Source organism: Apodemus sylvaticus, chromosome 6 (genome assembly GCF_947179515.1).
Source record: "Apodemus sylvaticus chromosome 6, mApoSyl1.1, whole genome shotgun sequence".
In the NCBI taxonomy this organism is placed as follows: domain Eukaryota; kingdom Metazoa; phylum Chordata; class Mammalia; order Rodentia; family Muridae; genus Apodemus; species Apodemus sylvaticus.
The window spans coordinates 18,981,565-18,999,579 of NC_067477.1; the positions used below are offsets into that span (position 1 = coordinate 18,981,565).

Genomic DNA, 18,015 nt, shown 5'->3' on the forward strand with positions numbered 1-18,015 from the left:
CTCTCTCTCTCTCTCTGTGTGTGTGTGTGTGTGTGTGTGTGTGTGTTTCTGTCATTGTCAGTCTTTGTGTATCCCTGTATCTGTGTTAGAGTGCATGCGTCTGTCCGGGAGGCAGATACATGGAGCAGGTGGGCATGGCAGGATGAAGAGCCTTCACTCTCTCCTCCCTCAAGGCAAAGCTCCCCTTCCCAGGAATGGACACCACTGGTCTTTTTCTCAGCCACACCAAGGACTCCTTCTGTGGCATTAGGTACTTGACCCATCTCTTCTCTGTTACCAAACAATCAGACTACAGGGCACCTGTGCCAGGCCCCTCTGTGAGACCTCCCAGGGCAGGAGTGGAAGCGCATGCAGTGACTGTGGGCAGCTAGTTCTGACTGAAAACACCATGGCTCAGGCACTGCCATAGGCCCCTGACATCTGCAAACTGCTTGCTCTAGTCTCAGCTGCTCCTTATGGTGGACTCGGGAAGCCACAGAACCCTCTCCCTTCGTTGATTCCAAGACTTCTAGCTACTTCTACTGGACCAGACCTAGAGGACAGCTAGGCCTCACAGCAGCACACAGCCAGGCTCACAAGCTGTCTTAGGCTTTCCTCCACTAACAGTCCCCTGGGCACACAAGCACTGAATGCTCCTTTTCCCACTCAATTCATCATTCCCCAGAGCTTCAGCAAGAGGGACAGTTGGTGCTGCACATCCAGCCCTGTATCTTCTGCTGGCCTTGGGAATCCTTATTAGTACATCTTTTCCTAGCCTTTTCCTTAGCCCACAGGGAGTTGGGGAAGTTGCCAGCCATCCACCTGGTTTAGCACACTTTGTAAAGAGGGACTCTGAGGCACCCAGCTTCAGTTGTGACAGAGACAGAGAAGGAACATAGCCTTCGTCTGAGCTCCCAGCACATAGTGGGCCTACAGGTGAGTGATGGGTGCTGACCTCATGACCAGCTCCAACTTACAGCACCTTTCCAGACCTAGGCTGACCCTGGGCCTCCTGATCCCTGGTCTCTGTTGGCAGAGGATCTGGGGCACACAGGGCACCTGCTTCTCTTGTACTTACCTCACCTGTCTCCTGAGCAATTCCTAAGAATCTAAACCCAGCCACATACCCACACCTTGACTGGGATTGAATGAGCCCTAACCCATCCGTCAGTACTGGCTGATAAAACACACACACACACACACACACACACACACACATACACACAGTTCCCAAAACTGCTCCTGGCAACAGTCCAAGATCCTCTCACTCCTTTGCTTTCTGATCTCATCCTCTTGTCCCAGGGACCCTTTGATCTCCTGCTGGAAACTCCAGACTTTCCTCAGATAACCTGGCTGCCCCTGTGCCCACCTCTTCACTCTTTCTTATGTGGGTCCATGACCCCATTCTTCACCTTTGGTGCCTTCCTGGTTCCCTGGCCTGTTTCTACTGCTGCGTATCTCCCCTCACCTTAGATATTTCCAGAGTATCAGACATGAAAGGCAGCCATGGGCAAAAGGACCCATCTGGAGGTGAGCTAGGACACGTAACAGAGTCTTTAGAGATTCATTGTAGCAAGACAGTCAGAGAAGACACTGGAAGTGCCAGATTAAGATCAGAGAGCTGAACAATGAGGCCGGTAAGGGAGCACCTCAAGAAGAGGCACAGACAGCTCAGGTGGTAAGGAATAACCTTCAAGGCAGACATGGAAACACAGAAAATATAAATGTGGTACCAAGTAGACACACCCTTTCTGAATAAGACTATTCCTAGAACTCATCAAGAGAATTGCTGCTTGACATTACAAAGCATAAAGAGTATACGGGGGGTTGGTGCTGATCATCATGACAGAATATATATGCATATATATGTCCCAAACATAGCAGCGCCTGACAGAGGCTGAACAGAGTGGACAGACTGATGGCTATTCCCTCTGTCGACATAGTAGGACAACAATCAATAATCAACCAGCAATCAGGTAGATGATCAGTAAGGGAGCTAAGATTCAGAAGCCATCGAGAACATTCTACCAACAGCATCGCACACATGGCCTATGGACTGCTTCCCAAGTCTGTAGACACTAGGAACGTGGAACGGGGCCATGAGAGGGAAACAGAAGCTTTAAGGGAGAGAAGGGGTGCAGGTGAGAGCACCCACATGGCATGAGAGTGAACTGGGAAAAGCTGGAGGGAGGAGGGTTTAGAGTCTGAAAAGGAGGAAGAAGAGCAGTTGGGGAGAGAGCATCAACCAACACATGAGAGGTATGAAGGGGTCTCACGGAGACCTGCTACACTGTGGGCTATAAAAAATAGTATACTACATTTCACAGTAAAATATGTGAGATTCAAATATAAATAAAGAAAAGTGAAATGTCATAAACAAACAGTGAACTGAAAATCTGGATCGCATGTTGTTTTAAAGATTTCTTTCAAACATTTTTATCAGGAAACAATAAGCCTTGAGGAGAAAACCCAGCAAATGATAGATAGAAGAAAGCAAACTTTTAAAAAAAATGAAAAGAAAGAAAGAAAGAAACAGAGATGGCCAGATGTTTCTTCTGTGAGCACACATGCTAATTCACCTGACAACTGTTAACTAAGCATGTATTATGTGCCGGGCACCTGGTGTGCCACTGGAAACAAGACAGAAAAAAACCCAAATGAGGACTTGGCCTGCAGGACCTAACTTCATCAGGTTACTAGGAGAGGTTCCTTGGTCAGGGTCAGGTAGTTTTGGATTAATCTTCACTGAAGGGCTTCTCAGGGCCTTTAACATATTCCCACCCAAGTGGTGTGTGGGTGGCAGTGAGCAGTGGAGTTGGATGGAGGCAAAACTAAAGGTAGTAGACCCCAGGCCTCCCCCCACCTTACACATGATTCTTCTGCCTGTGTACGTGTTTCCTGTGCTCAGAGATACTGACACAAATGGCTTCAGAAGCCCTATGCCCCCAACACTCACATCCTGCATGGAAAGACACTGATGTGCTACGACACCAGCTGGCATGCTTGGTTCAAAGTGACATCATCACAGCAGGTGGTGACACTCTACTGCCCAGGACTGATGTCCCCCATCCTGGGCATTACAGGGAGGGCAACTGAAGTCCAAGACATATGGGAATGGTGAGACCATCCATGGAGCTAGTGGCCTGGCCCTCTGTTGCACAACCTCACATCACCTTGAGTCTGTTAATATTAACCTACACTCCAGGCTAGGGAAGCACCGACAGGACCCAGTCTCTACCCTCATATGGTTGTTTTGTCTGCCTTGTTGGCTAAATCACCTCACTTTCTTTTTTTATTTTCCACAATAATCCTGCTCAATCCTCCACAAACACACAGGCTTTTATTTGGGGGATGGAACAAGGGACTTCAGCGTGCAAGGCTACTTCTCTCCCCCTGAGCTGCATCCCCCATCCAATACATGGCTTTAATCTCTCTTTACATGGAGGAGATGGACGAGGACTAGAAAAGTTAGTGAGAGCAAAGCTCCCGAGGAAAGGGCAAGAGTTGTCAGCCCCAGGGTTGCCCTAAAGAACCATATTTAATAGAACCACTTTAAAAACTCTACCATCAAAACTGCTTCTAAAGGGCTAGTTCTTCCCAGCGGGCATCCGCTATGTTTGGACATGTTTTGAGGCTGATTGCTAGTCGATGACCCCGGAAATTAGGCTGGTTAAATTAATCAAGTCAACCAAGTTGTCATCCATTGAGCTTCTCATTCTAAATTACACGTTTAACTCGCACATCTTTGTGCTGTGTATATGTCAGTCCAGGGTTACACACTGTGGACACTGTGAGATCCAAAAAGGTTCCTAAATGAGTTTGAATTGCCAGCATTGTTGTGATGAGAGACAAGGGTTCTATAGACTTTGTGGTGTCCTGTTATTTGTTCAGAGGACTGTCCTGGTGCTCACCATGGACAGTGATACAGGTTGTGCAGCCTGCATTGGGTGGTCCATCATGTGGTTGGACTTCCTCCACATGCTTAAACATCTGAAATTTTCCATAATAATATAACATCCCTTGTTGTATTATCCATGAAGATACAGTTTCTGACAGGTGCTGATGTGGATAATTATATTTCATATGTTGACATTCTTACCTCCAGCAACACAGAACAAAGACATATTTTGGAACCAGGATCTTCCCAGAGTCAATCAAGTGAAAATGAGTGTGATGGATGCATTTTAACATAATCAGTATTGTTATAAAATTGGATGAGAAGACATGGGTGTGGGTAAGCCACTTGAACACACAGTGGACCTCACAGGCTACTGAGGGATCACCATGGATGTGAACATGAATATGACCACCTGACAGCCAAGAAGAGGTCTGGGCAGGGCTAATGAATGAATTGGGTCAACAGCATGTCTGGCCTATGGAACTGTACAATGGAATGAATTCCAGGGGGTGAGCCACCCAGTTTGTGGGTCACAATAGCAGAGTAACATAGTCTTCAGAAAAGGAGGGACCTGGAGACTAGCACACCCTGAGTAGATCTTTGTCCTTGAACTTGAGGATCCAAGTAAGGATGGCATTCAGAAGAGTCTGGGGAAAGGAGGTCCCTCTTGCAAAGTTGGGAACCTGGGAAATGAGCATATACTAACATCTGCCTTTGGAGGAATGAAGCAATAGAGGAGTGTGGTCCTCTGGGATCTGAAGGAAATTCACATCCAGGACTGAGGCAATCAGCATGGAGTTATTATCATGACTGACTCTGGGCACCCAATGGTATTACCCAAGAAGAAGCATTTTAGCTTAGAGTCCATTCCTTGAGCTAGCCGCTCGTGAGCTGTGTCTTATTGGGTAGTACACTTGAACTCCTCTTTGCCTTTCACAAAGGCAGGGTGCTCACAATTCCTTCTAGGGTTTGAGGCTGGTTTGAAAATATGGTGCCACACCTAAAGCTCCAAGCATGCAGTAGGTACTCAAGCAGTAGGGGCAATCACCCTGAGACAGCATTGAGACCAGCCACGTGAGGGTCAGGAAACCGGCTCAAAGGCTTGTTTGTTCCATCAACAGAGGCAGGTGAAGGTCAGAGGTATGTGGGTGTGCATGTGTAGAGATCAGAATCAATACTCAGTTGTTATCAGGTGTTTATTCCCATTGGACAGGCTGAGAATTGGTTACGGCTTCCCACCAGTGCCCAGAGAAGGCATGGTAGAGCAGAGAGGAATTTATGGTGTGGAGCATAAAACACATAAAATGAGATTTATTAAATAATTCTCCCTTCAACTCCAGTGGGGTAGCCTTGGAAAGGTTCGAGCTCTTCCAACCTATACTTTCTCATCTCTGTGACAAGAGCTCTCTCTGGCCTCTGTGAATGGCAAGCACTGGTCTATATGCCAGTCCTTCTGCCCTCCTGCCCATAGCAGACATCACTAATCACCATGGCTCTATTTCTTCTCTGTTCAAACAGATCCAAAAACCCCTACTACAATAATCCTCCAGGATGTACTGCACAGGACCCAAGATGGTGACCAAGGTGGAAACAGCTTACCCAGTTTTCCTTTTGATCGCTAAGGTGCCTTCAAGGCATTGATTGTCTGAGCCTATTTGTCTTTCTTTACTAGAAATTGACTCATTGTGCATCTTCAAAGGTCTCTCTCTCTCTCTCTCTCTCTCTCTCTCTGTGTGTGTGTGTGTGTGTGTGTGTCTGTGTGTGTTTGTGTGTGTGTTACAGTTATGTGGTTACATGCAGATGTGTACCTGGCAATGTGGAGCCCAGAGGTTGACACCAGGTGTCTTCCTATATCACACTGCACCTTATCTATTGATACCAATTCTATGACTGAACCTGAACTTGAGATTTTTATGTGGGCTAGCTAGCCGGTAAGCTCCAGGAATCTATCTGCTCTCTGCCTTCAGCAAGTACTGGGGTTACAGGTGTGTCTTACAACACCCAGTTGGGCATGGGTACTGGGAATCTAAACTCATGGCATCACACTTGCATGGCAAACATTTTACTGACTAAGCACTACCCTACCCCTCTCCCAAGGTTTTCCTGTGCTGAATATTTAGCCTTTTTAGTAGGTGGCATCTTTCATCAAGATTTGCCCTAATGCACCATCCCTCTCTTCCAACTTCTTTTCCAACTCTCTTCCATATCTTTTGTTCCCTATGGGACCATAGTCCCACACCTTAGCCTACCCCACCTCCCTGCCTCTTTTATGGCTCCTGTATATCTGGACTAGATGAATAGGACTACCAGCCCACCAGACTCACAGATGAGTTGTGTCTCCAGAGTCATTTGTTAATGGTACAAACATCATTCAAGAGCTATGGGGTCTAAAGACGAGTGCTTTAGAGAACAAATAGGGCAAGATAAGTTAGGACAGAGCTCCTAAGACTGAAATCTGATGGCTTCAAAAGAAGTAGGAGCGGGACCAGACTTGTAGGTGTGGACATAGATTCCTTTCTACATGGTATCACTAGCTGCCTGAGGACACTGACAACAAGAAAGGTATGTGAGGAACTGAGCCAAGGCCATGAATGTATTCTTTAATCCTCGAATCAGTTTTATTATTAAGCTAACCTACCTCAGGCATTTCATTTTGATAATGAAGAGGTGATTGCACAGAATCTAGGAGTAGGATTTGTACAGATGATTGCACATGCCCTCTGCTCACCCCACAACCATGGTTGGTGGGTCACAGTGCTCTCCCACAAAGAGACAGAGTCCCAAATGCATTTTCCAGATGAGAACAACTGCCCATTTCATCCTTAGGAAATAAAGCCAAAGAAACCCCAGGGCAAATTATTCAACTGAGGAAAGGACTGGATGTGTGTGGGATTGTCTGTGTGGAGATCTCAGATCTAAGCTGGTGATTATGAAGATGTTTGGCACTCAAGAATTTCACCAGCCCTCTGTGTTCTCTTCCTCCCTCGGCCTTTGAGGTAACCCAAAATGTACTGGTTCCCACGAAGTTGTTCACTAGAGCAGAGAGGACATGAATCTTGGGGCCGTGTGGCCCACTTTGGCCCGCCTCCCTCATTTTCTATGTGTTGTTCTCTTTGAAGAAGTCACTCTAACTTTTCTGGGCTTACCTGCAAGATATGACTACTGCCTTTTGTGGGGAATCCACAAAGGAACACCCTAGTAGACAAATGAGTCAGAGCACTGCTTGTGCTTCTATGTAGAGGGGAAAGTATTGCTCATCCCTGGAGACACTCCGCCTTTACCTACACATTCTTCTCTCTCTCTCTCTCTCTCTCTCTCTCTCTCTCTCTCTCTCTCTCCCCCCATCCTTCCCTCCCTCCCTCTCTCTCCCCTCTCTCTTTCTCTCTCTCTCTCCCCTCCAAACCATACCCCCAGTAGCCTCAGAAACCCACCTGCAAAGAGTTACACATACTCTCTCTCAACAATAGTAGAAGCTTCTCTGCCCCTAACAACAATAAAGTTCTATTCAAGGACAAGTTCTATTCAAGTTGCTAGTCGGGTGTGCTGGAGTAGGAAGAATAGAAAGGCTGATCTGGCTTCAACTGGGTTTTGGTACCAGTGCAAACTGTCCTTGAAGTGAACTTTTACTATATTCGCCATCTTATGCATATGCATAATTTGGCATGCATACAATTTGAACCTGATGCGTATGGGAAGAAACATAAGCAGTAAGAAAAAAGAAACATATGACCTAATCCATCAGTCAAAATAAAAAGCCATCAAACTACACCCCTAAGTAATCAGCCCTGCCCTCCTTTACACCCCATAAATAGAGATGCCAGGCTACAGCCTGGGGGCCTTGAGTACTCCTCTTGTGGTCCACTGTCAAACTTAACTCCATACTTCTCTATAATCTGTACTAAGGCTGCCAGGAGCCTCCCAGCCCAGAGAAGGTAGTGGTGGAGTCACAGAGTAAGACCCTGGTGATGGCTTTAAAGTCTGAGGCTTTCTAGCTCTCTAATTGTCCTGAAAATGTTGATGGTAACTTCTAAAAAGCAAGAATCTTTCTTGCTCTTTCTGAGGGTGAAAGGCTGCTGGCTTAGGTGATTAACAACGCATGCAGCCTGACAGGGGAGGATTAAGCAACGTGGCCTTTGTTCTATCTCAGCAGGAACTGCTGAGCTCTTTCAGCCTGTGAGTCAGAAGTCACTGGGTGAAAATGGGACACTTAGAAAAGTGCTTATAGTTGATTACTAAGTTGTAAAAAGTTTTCTAGGAAAGCTATCTAAGAGGGAAAAGCAGAAAGATTCTAAGTGGAGAAGGGAAACATTCTTCTAAGAGGGGAAAGGCAAAAATTCTACTCTACCTTGGGGAAGGGGAAACATTTCTACTCTAATTCTTCTTCCTCTCTTTGTCCTCAGTACTTACACATCCTTCAGAATACATGATCACATGTTAGAAAGTTCATCACAAGCTCGCACAAAAATCAAACCATAAATTGAAATAGAAGTTTATATCAGAGAATTTTTACATGCATATCCATTAGGAGTAATTATCTAGTTAAATATTTATCACCTGTCTGAGCTCTACAGGCTCACAGAAAGTTTAAAACCATAACTAAGTTATTTGTGAAGTTTTGTGTAGATAAACCCAGTCAATATTTTATCTTCTGTCCTAGCACCTATAATAAATCATTAGTTCCCTTTTTATGATCTTTGGTTAATTGTTTTACAACCTCTTGGAATGTGCTCTGAGTAGGAGAAAGTCTGGTTACCATCTAAGAGCAATTAACTTGTGACGCTTGGGAGACTGGCAGAGTTCTCATTGCAGTTTTGACTATCAGAAAAGGACCTAATAACAATCTCACTATAAAAGTGCTTAATAATCACAGATATAATTTCAGAAATTCTTATAGGATCATCATTAAAACTTAAGTCATCTATTTGTCTACATAGCATCACTATAAGACAGTACATCTCCGTGGATCTGCAGAGATCTGCTCCAAAGGGGTGTGCTATTAGTTATTGATTATTATATATGTTTAATAATAGCAGGAAAAGCATATTAATAGCAGGAATCTTTCCTAAAATAGTCCCTCACAGCCTTGCTTAATGAGGGCTCACCTGTCGCAGATTATATAATAATCCGAAGCAGGCCATTTCAGGATGATCACCTGCTAGTGTATTAGCTTGCCCCATTGTGGCTCCGGACATAAGGCTTCTCTCCAGATAAAGTTATTGTGTTGTTTGAACACCTTTGTGTGCCAACTTTCAATTCTTTGGATAAGGAAACAAGAACATAGAATGTGCTGGCCAAGAGCCCATGCACAAGCAATAGATACTTCATCCAGTATAGGGTTGCACCAGTCCAGGGTCCCCACACCCTTACCACAGCCCCAGAAGGTGACACAGTGGTGAGATGTGCTCTCAAATGATAGCCACCTTACTGAAAACTGGCAGATAGGCAAACACACACACACACACACTGAACACACACACCCCTACTCCCTCCTCAATGCCTAGCCATTGTTAGATAGAAGGAAGTGCTTCAGGTGTGAGTGGATGGAAGGATGTGTGAATGGGACAGGAGAGATGTCCCAGGTTGTCTCTGTTCTTGTTTTTTGACTTGACCAATGTGTGACCCCATCCACAGCAGGAGGCCTCAGCTGCTTCTGTGCCTCCAGGTTCCCCATACACCAGTGAGCACTGCACTGGGGCTGGAAGACTTGCCCAAGATGGGTACATGCTGACCTTGTCCTGTGCCCATGACTGCCTGGACTGGCAAGCTGTGTTTTCTGTTCCCTCACTCATCTGTCCGGGGCAGCTACGGGTGAATCAGACTCACAGTGCACGTCTTGTAAGTAAAACTTACTTTCCTCTGGTCTGAGGCCTGGGCCCCAGAGCTCCCCGTTTGCCTCTGGAGATATGGTCCTCTGCATGATCAGAGACCACTGTTGGGCTCAGCTCCAAGAGTTCCTCAGCCTTGCTGGGAAGCAAATCGCAAGCAAAGGCTATTTTTCAGAGGGTCTAATTATAGAGGAATGCCTAATTCTGACCAGGGGGCAGTAAAAGATACAGCTGCATCTTTGGGACACAGACTGTCTGTGACAGGCTCTGTCACTAGTTGGCTGTGGTCCCTGAGTAGGGCACTTTACTTCCCTGACCTCCCTGGGCCCAAGATTTTGCATAGCTCTAGGATTAAACGAAGCCTTGCCTAGCTGGAGCCCTCTCAATGACTGGAAGGACAAGACTGTACTGAGGAGATTTGAGGGTAGGGGTGAAAAGAGTTGGGGTGAGAACTCAAGGAGGAGGTATTCTGAGGTGGGCCACAGAGGTGGATAACAGTGGGGAATTGTCCCAAGTTATAAGAGTAGAGAATGGCTGGGAAAAGCTGGACCCAGGGAGAAGGGTTTTCTTGGCTGCAGTAGGATGCAGGAGGGTAGATCTGCACCAACAAGGAAATGTAAAATCCATCAGCCTCTCCTCTCTGGCCAAACTCAAGGACAAGCCAGTGGATACAGAAGGGGTTGATCCAGGTCCCAAGCCTCAGACTACAAGGACAAGCAGGACAGAGAGAGGCAAAGGCGGGCGCCTGAGCAGCCACTGGCAGACAGGTTTCAGGTGAGTAGGTGTTAGACTGAACTTGTCTTGGTGTTGAACAGATATTGAGAACATATGCACACAGACCATAGGAGGTCACAGCTAAATCCCAGACTCCCATAGGTAACCGTCAGAGCTGGTCTGCTACATTCTACGGTTTGGTGGAATATCTATCCACTTCTCCCTACTCCCGTTTATACCTGCAGCCTCCAATGAGAGGGGAAGACGTTGGCAGTCAGGCTCAGATTGGTCATACTCCCAAGCTTGTGTCCAAGCTTTTGCCAGTCCCTTAGCACTCCCAGCCCTTCCCCAACCTAAGGCCTCTGCAGAGGGCCTTGTAGCTTTGTGTCTTCTGTTGAACCACAGGGCCAAACTGAGTGATCCTACTGATTTTTTTTTTTTTAATCTAGGATGGCATTCACCATCCTGTTCCTCTGGCTGTTCCTGCCTGGGCTGGTTCCCTGTTCCTGTGACCCAGAGACACCACCAACAGAGACTTCAAATGTGTCTCGAATACCAGCGATCCAAGGGGTACGGTCATTCTTCAACAACCAAAATTTTGCCTTGAGCCTGTACAAACAGCTACCACAGCCCAAAACTGGCAGGAACATCATCTTTTCTCCACTCAGTATCATTGTGCCTCTCGTGCTGCTGGCCTTCCAGCAGCCGAAGCCGGAAGCCCGACACCAGGTCCTGCAGGATCTAGGATTCAGAGTCACAGGAGCCTTAGATACTAAAGCTGCCATGCAGTATGGGGAGTTACTGAGTACCCTCCTGCATGCTGACCACTGCGGGGTCCAAACAGGAAGTTTGCTCTTTATAGACAAGACTCTAAAGCCAAAAAAGACGTTTCTCACGCTAGCCAACAGCTCCTACAACAGCGATGTCATCCTCATCTCTTTTGGGAACCATGAGTTGGCCAAAAAGCAGATAGACTTGGCCATCCGTGCCAAGACCCATGGCAAAGTTACAAGGCTCCTGAGAAATCTGAAGCCACCAACTAATTTGTTTCTGGCCAATTATAATTTCTTCAAAGGTCAGTGAACTATGAATGAAACCTTTCTGCCTCCTGCTGACTTAAGAAGACTTCCTCAAGACTCTAGCTCTTTCTGGGTATTCTCTGTTCTTTCAGCTTGGGGTGCTGTCCTTTCCTTGCCATCTCTGGATAGCTCCCTCTGGAGTCAACTCCCTAATCCTTTCCACACCTATGTCTCTCAAATCTCCTCAACTCCAGCTACTCCAGAGATTCTCTTCCTCTGGGTCCCTGTTACTGGTGTCTTCTAAGATTATCCAAAACTCAGTTTTTATAGTTATATTACAACTCATAATAGTAGCAAAATTACAGTTATAAAGTAGCAACGGAAACAATTTCACAGGTGGAGGTTAGCACACCATGAGGAACTATAGTCAAGGATTGTAACCTTAGGAAGGTTGATAACCACTGATCTAGTCCTTTGAGTCATTAGGAAGGTATTGAGCAATTCTGGGGGGTAGGTTGTAGAAATAAATGCAATACTGCTCAATACATTCCTAAGGACTCCAAGCATGTGATCAGTGGTCCTACAGCCTACCAGGCAGTGTTGCTCAATACCATCACAATAACTTAGGAAGTAGAGGGTTGAGACAGTAGGATCGGGTTAGGGTAGCAACCAGGTGGCTCTGGCAGACATGCGGATCTGACATGGAGTTGGGAGACTCCAAAGCACAGGAGGGTTGTAGACAGCTGACATGGTCCAGCTCACTAGAGGGAGAGGCTGTCAGCTTTAGCAAGAAAACAAGGGAGCACAGAAATGTCACCTCATTTAATAACTGTTGTACCTCTGACATTCACACATAACCTGGTCTCCTACCTTGTCATGGGCACCCCTCCTGTTGATACTCTAAAGAGTATAGAAAAAGAAGGCTATGTACCTTTGGTTTGGTCCATGGAGTCTGAGTGGCTTCTTGGTAGTTTGGATGGATGGCCAGGTGGCAGACTGGCTCTTTAAGAGGAGGTTCAGGTTGGATTTTGGAAACCTAGAACCCTAAAAAATGGCCAGTAGGGCCAGTAGTTGAGCTGCTGGAGGGAGCAACTTGCCCCTGAGTTCATTCCTCTTTCCTTTTAATAACAGTTTCATGACTTTCTGATTATTTTTCCCAAGACAGTGGGCTGCTTTATGCAGAAGGGAAGGTTTGCCATACCCAGTCAGGATTACAAGGCAAGAAAGTCATCTTTCTCATCTTCCCCAGCTCCTCTAGCCCCAACTGGAGCTCTGAGATCCAGTGTTCCCACAGCCCTGTGGGCCAGCCCAGAGAGTCTTTAAGAGCTCACCACCAGAGTCCATGCCAAAACCTTAGCTGTAGGGAAAGAAGCCATAAAAGGAGCCCAGGGGAGGCTGGGCTGTAGAACCTCTTGGGCTCATGTCCAAAGGATTGCAGTCCAGCTGTTCCTGCAGATGTCAGGGGAAAGAACATGCTCTGACTTGGTAGAGTTGCACAATGTTGAAACAGCTCTCTAACAGCTGCTGAGTGATTGCTGCGTGAAAGGAATGTACGCAGGGCTTTGCTTCAAGCACCCCACTGGTGCTCAGGGGTGTGCTTCAGAGACCTAGTACTCCTACCATTGACCCGGGAACTGGTGGACTCCTGCCCTCTTTGGCCTCACCTCTCATGCGCTCTTCCCTTCCCATTCCAGCTGCTCATCTTCCCCATGTTCCTAAGTCAATGCCTTCCCACCACTGGGCTGCTTCATGTCTCATCTTATTCTCTTAGGAAAGTTCCTCCCCCAACTGTTCTATGACTTGACTGATGTATGCTTAAGTCTTTAATTGGCACTACTTTCTAGGTTGTTGTTGTGTGTGTATGTAACTGTCTCTTCTGTTTGATCTCTCTCCCTGCTCAGTATCCCCTGATAGCTCATTGGCTTTCTTATCAATCATGTTGTTTATATTACCGGCATAAGATCTGTGTGGACAGGGATCCCACACTTGTGCCTTTGTGACTTGCCACAAGGAACATTCCTGGCATGTATAGGCCTCAGAGCCTACCTGATAGACAAAGTATGATGTGCCCTAGATGTTGCTGCCCCCTCTGATTCCTGTGTACTTTCTTATCAGGGAAATGGAAACATTCCTTTAACCCGAAGTACACAGGGATGAGGTACTTCTCGTTAGGTCATGGGACCAATACCCTGGTACCAATGATGCAGAGGATAGGCTGGTTCCAGCTGCAGTATTTCTCCCAGATGCACAGCTATGTCCTCCAGCTGCCGTTCACCTGCAGAATCTCAGGGGTCTTCTTTCTTCCCAATGATGGAAAACTTAAGGAATGTGAAAAGGCACTGTTGGAGCAGAGTTTTGACACGTGGATTCAACCCCTTCCACTGAAGTAAGAACCCAACTATTTTGACTCCCTCCCTCCCTCCCCCCAGTGCTACTAGACCTTTTCCATGGCCACTGTGGCTCTGATTTTAAGGTAAGGAGCCTTCAAGTATTTGGGGCATGACACAGGATCGGGTACTTGGTCACACAAAAATGGTCAGACAGGATTCAGCAATCCACACCTTCCAAAGTTGGGAGAAATACACAAAATCACAGTCATCACCAGCATCACCACAGTATAGGCCAACTGTGTCATTGTGTGAGAGGTTTACTATGGAGTTACAATAGTGGATGAGGGAATGGGAAGATGGTTCAGTTGGCCAAGGGCTTGCCTTGCACGTATGAGAACCAGAGCTGAATCCTGAAAACCCATGTACAAAAAAATCTGGCAATCCTAGCACCAAGGCAAGCTGACAGAGTCATCTTTTCAATCTCAGTTGAGGCTCCTCTTCCTAGACGTCTTCCTTAGCTGTTTCAAGCAGAAAAACCAAACCACCAAAAAAACACTAACCAACACACATCACACACTGAGTTTCAGACTGGTGAGAGACTTGTCTCAAGAAAAAACGAAAGGTTGGAAAGAACAACACTACTGTTGTCTTTCTTTGACCTCCTCATATATGTACACACATGAGCAACTACACTCACCCACAGAAGGGACAGATCACTGTGTCACTAAGAAGGCTATGAACAGACCACAATACTATGCAACTGGTGTTTAGATACTTACTTATGATGGGTGGCCACTTATGATGGGTGACCTGTTGGTGACCCTGCTAAGAAGCAGAAGCCAGCCTCTTTACTGGCTGCCTTGTGCAGAGGGTAGCACAGGAAAGCTTGGCTTTCTAGCCATTTGCCTTCCTCTGTCCTGGTCTAACAACAGTTTGCCTAACATCTCTGGAACTGAAGCTCTCAACCTTCCTTATGGCTCTTGAATGCAGTTCCTCATGTTGTGGTGACCTCCCAACCATAAAATTATTTTTGTTGCTACTTCATAACTGTAATTTTGCTCCTGTTGGGAATCTTAATGTAAATAACTGTGCTTTCTGATAGTCTCAGGGAAGCCCTGTGAAAGGGTCATTCAACACCCAAAGGGGTCACAGGTTGAGAACCACTGCCCTTATGTATCTAATGCTTTTGCTACACAAAGTCTAGCCTGTGACAGCATCTTTTGCTTCATCTGAATGTTTGTGGAAAGCTTGAATTCTTGGGTGCACTTCAAGCCCTGCAGGTTCCAGGGCAGTTGTGTTTGTGTTAAAGGCTGAGAAGCCCTGACCCAGGCAAGTGTCACTGAAGCACAGACAGAAATTCAATTGCAGCCTGTCTATGAGGAGTAGCAGGACCACTCAGGGGCTGGCAGGGTTTAAAACAGTGCACCTTTGTGTCCCATCCACTAACCTATGAAGTGAAGAATATAACTCAGATCTGCACCACCTCAGAAGGCACTGGGTGGGAACTTTCAGAGTTTGAAATCTAGGTCTATTTTATTACACATTTAAACACAGAAAAATGTTAGGGAGAGTTTTCCACATGACAATAACAAGAAGGCTTTAGGTATGGCCAGAAAGAAACTCTACAGCAAAATAACAAAGCACCTGTGACCTTTACAATAAGGCCTTCTAGGGAGCAAAGATTGGTAACCAGTGCAAGGAGAGATTCTGTTGATGGAGGATGAAAAGTCCATGGGACACACCTTTCATAAGGATGGCTTCGACTGACTGACAGATAAAGCTCATGATTAGGGCCTAAGCACTGCTTGGGATTTGGGAGGATTCGGGAAGGCTGGCTGTGCTTCCTAAAGCTTGCAACAAACTCATAGTCTCTTAGATGTCCCCATCTCAGAGTTTAGAGAAAGCTCACTGATCATTTCCCAGGGTTGCCAAGGGGAAGCAAATTGCCTTGAGGAGTCCCTGGCACAGCCTGCCTGTGGCAGGTGTGCAGTAAACACAGCTGCTCTTGTTTGTGTGCTGGGAGTGCACTGGCTGGGGTGGATTACAAGACAACGGGATTTCAACTCTGTTTTCTTCTTCCATTTCCCTGAGCAGAAAGAGGTGGCTGTTTTTCCCTAAATTCTCCATACCCGTTGCTCTTCAGCTGGAAAGGTTCAGGCATGTTAACAGTAACCTTAAACTGTTCAACGAACACATGGACCTCTCAGGAATCACTCTGCAAAAAGCACCCTTGAGGGTCACCACGGTAGGTGAACGCCCTGTGGCCGGGCTCCTTATGCCTGAGGCTTCATGTGATTTCCCTTTCCGAACTTGTTCAGAGAGCAACAGTGAGAACTCATGGTGTTCTCTGAGGTTGAACAAGGAAATGGTGACTCTCAACACCAGGCACATCTTGAGCTGGCTGTCCCTCAGAGGTGGCTAATTTGGGGAAATAAACAGTTGGATCCTCGGCCTTATTATCTGGTGAGGGGGAGACAGGAGCTTGGATGCACCAATGCTGGGTGTGTGGATGTAATCTGATCCCCTGGGGACAGGAAGGAACCCTAATGGTCACTAGAGAGTGGAGTCATATAGTTTGCATCATCCCTGTGTTCCACTACCCACTGCAGAGGTTAAGAATTTAGCTACAACAGAATGTGGGGTGGAGTCAATGAATAGGGTAAGGACCACAGGAGCAACACAGCACAGTTGAGGCTATATAGCCCTCGGCTCCCTGAAACCCAGGCAGCCTCTTTGCCAGGAGCACAGCGAGGAGATGAAGAGAGTCACTGCGTGCTGCCAGAGGTGGAGTGAGGGGAATTTATGGAGGATGCAGACATTGTGGAGAACAAGCCCTGGTGTCCTGGAACACACAAGGATGCAGAAATGAGCCTCCTTCATTCTGCAACATCATCTGCCTTCCTCTAGCAGGATGGCATGGCACAAGGCTTGTATTCTGGGCATCCTCCGCCCAGTGCAGAGAGAGTCAGTGTAACATGCTGGAGGTGGGGTTAGCAAGAGCTACCGCTCCCTCAACACTGTGAACTTTGGTCTCCAAAGGCAGTACACAGGGTGGAGCTGACTGTGGATGAGGATGGAGAGGAGGAGGATGTCTCCAACATCAATTTCTACCCTGAGCCAAGCCTTGCTACCCTCCACTTCAATAGATCCTTCCTACTACTAATTCTGGATGAGGCCAGCAACAGCCTTCTCTTCATGGGGAGAGTAGTGAATCCCACTAGAGTCAACATATCGGATATTGTACACAGTCCCTGAATTGTGATTTTTTCCCCTCATTACCTGAGTTGTAGCAGAGTTATATTCTTTTGAAGTTTGGCTCAATAAAACAAACAGCAAGTGAGACTTTATGAGAGGTGTTCTTGGACCATGGGGCAGGTTGTCTTCCTAGAGGGACATGGAGATTCTGTTACGATCAACCTGGAAGCGTGAGCTCCGGACTATCTGTGCTTGGCTGTCCAGCTGGCCCAGTGGCTCACAAGGGTGTCAGCTAAGCTTCTATCTTCTTGACCTGGGCCTGAGAAGGAAAACATATGGGGAATTTCCCTGGGTCTCTTTGAGGAAAGAAGTTGCTGAAATTTCAGTTGGATCAAGGACATCTTCACAGAGCCATCAGCTCTGCTCTCACACAGGACTCTCCATGCTCTTTCCAGAAGGAAACCGTCCTCCATGAGGGTAAATGTCTTCATACAAATCACTAGAGTCAGTATCCACTGAGCACCCAACTGTGTACAAAGCACAGTCATAAAACTGAGAGATCAAGACAGAGGAATATCTCCAATTTCCAGAGCCCCATTCCAACAGCACAAGATATGACACCATTCCGCAGTTATCATGGCTGTGTGGGCATGTGTTAACACTAACACACCTTCTTGATCTACCCACAGGATTCATGTTCTTACTGTCAGGTATCTACACTCCTCTCCCCCCAAACAGTACTAATAAGCTATAGTGAACAAGTTGCTCAAATAGATGGGAACTCATAGGGACTCGGTCTGTGCCCTCAGTCACCCAAAGTCTCACATCAGCTGCTGCCTCTACGAAGTCTCCCAGATTCCTGGCTCCAGCTGCAGGGGATCTCAGTAGCTGAGCTTCTAATATTCCAGATCATTCCATTTGTATGCAACTCCAGCAACACTTCCGCCCCACCACGGCACACACAGAGTCTTACGGCTTGACTTCCGTCTTCCAGCAGGTCACCTTTGTTAAGATTAATGTTCATGAAGATCAGTTCCATCACAGCCTGTTTGTTC

At 46.7% G+C, this 18,015-nt stretch overlaps 1 protein-coding gene across 1 annotated transcript; it reads left to right on the top strand.

The window, feature by feature from the left end:
* Positions 1-10,866: 10,866 nt before the first annotated feature.
* LOC127686783 (alpha-1-antiproteinase-like) lies at positions 10,867-17,020 on the top strand. Its single transcript, XM_052184819.1, has 4 exons — positions 10,867-11,491; positions 13,551-13,821; positions 15,860-16,010; positions 16,805-17,020. The coding sequence occupies exons 1-4, from the start codon at positions 10,867-10,869 to the stop codon at positions 17,018-17,020; spliced, it is 1,263 nt and encodes a 420-aa protein (XP_052040779.1).
* Positions 17,021-18,015: the final 995 nt, after the last annotated feature.

Coding starts and splice junctions, on each gene's coding strand:
- LOC127686783 (XM_052184819.1), top strand. CDS start 10,867: ATGGCATTCACCATCCTGTTCCTCTGGCTGTTCCTGCCTGGGCTGGTT. Junction 11,492..13,550: donor CAATTATAATTTCTTCAAAG/GTCAGTGAACTA, acceptor CTTTCTTATCAG/GGAAATGGAAACATTCCTTT. Junction 13,822..15,859: donor ATTCAACCCCTTCCACTGAA/GTAAGAACCCAA, acceptor TTCCCTGAGCAG/AAAGAGGTGGCTGTTTTTCC.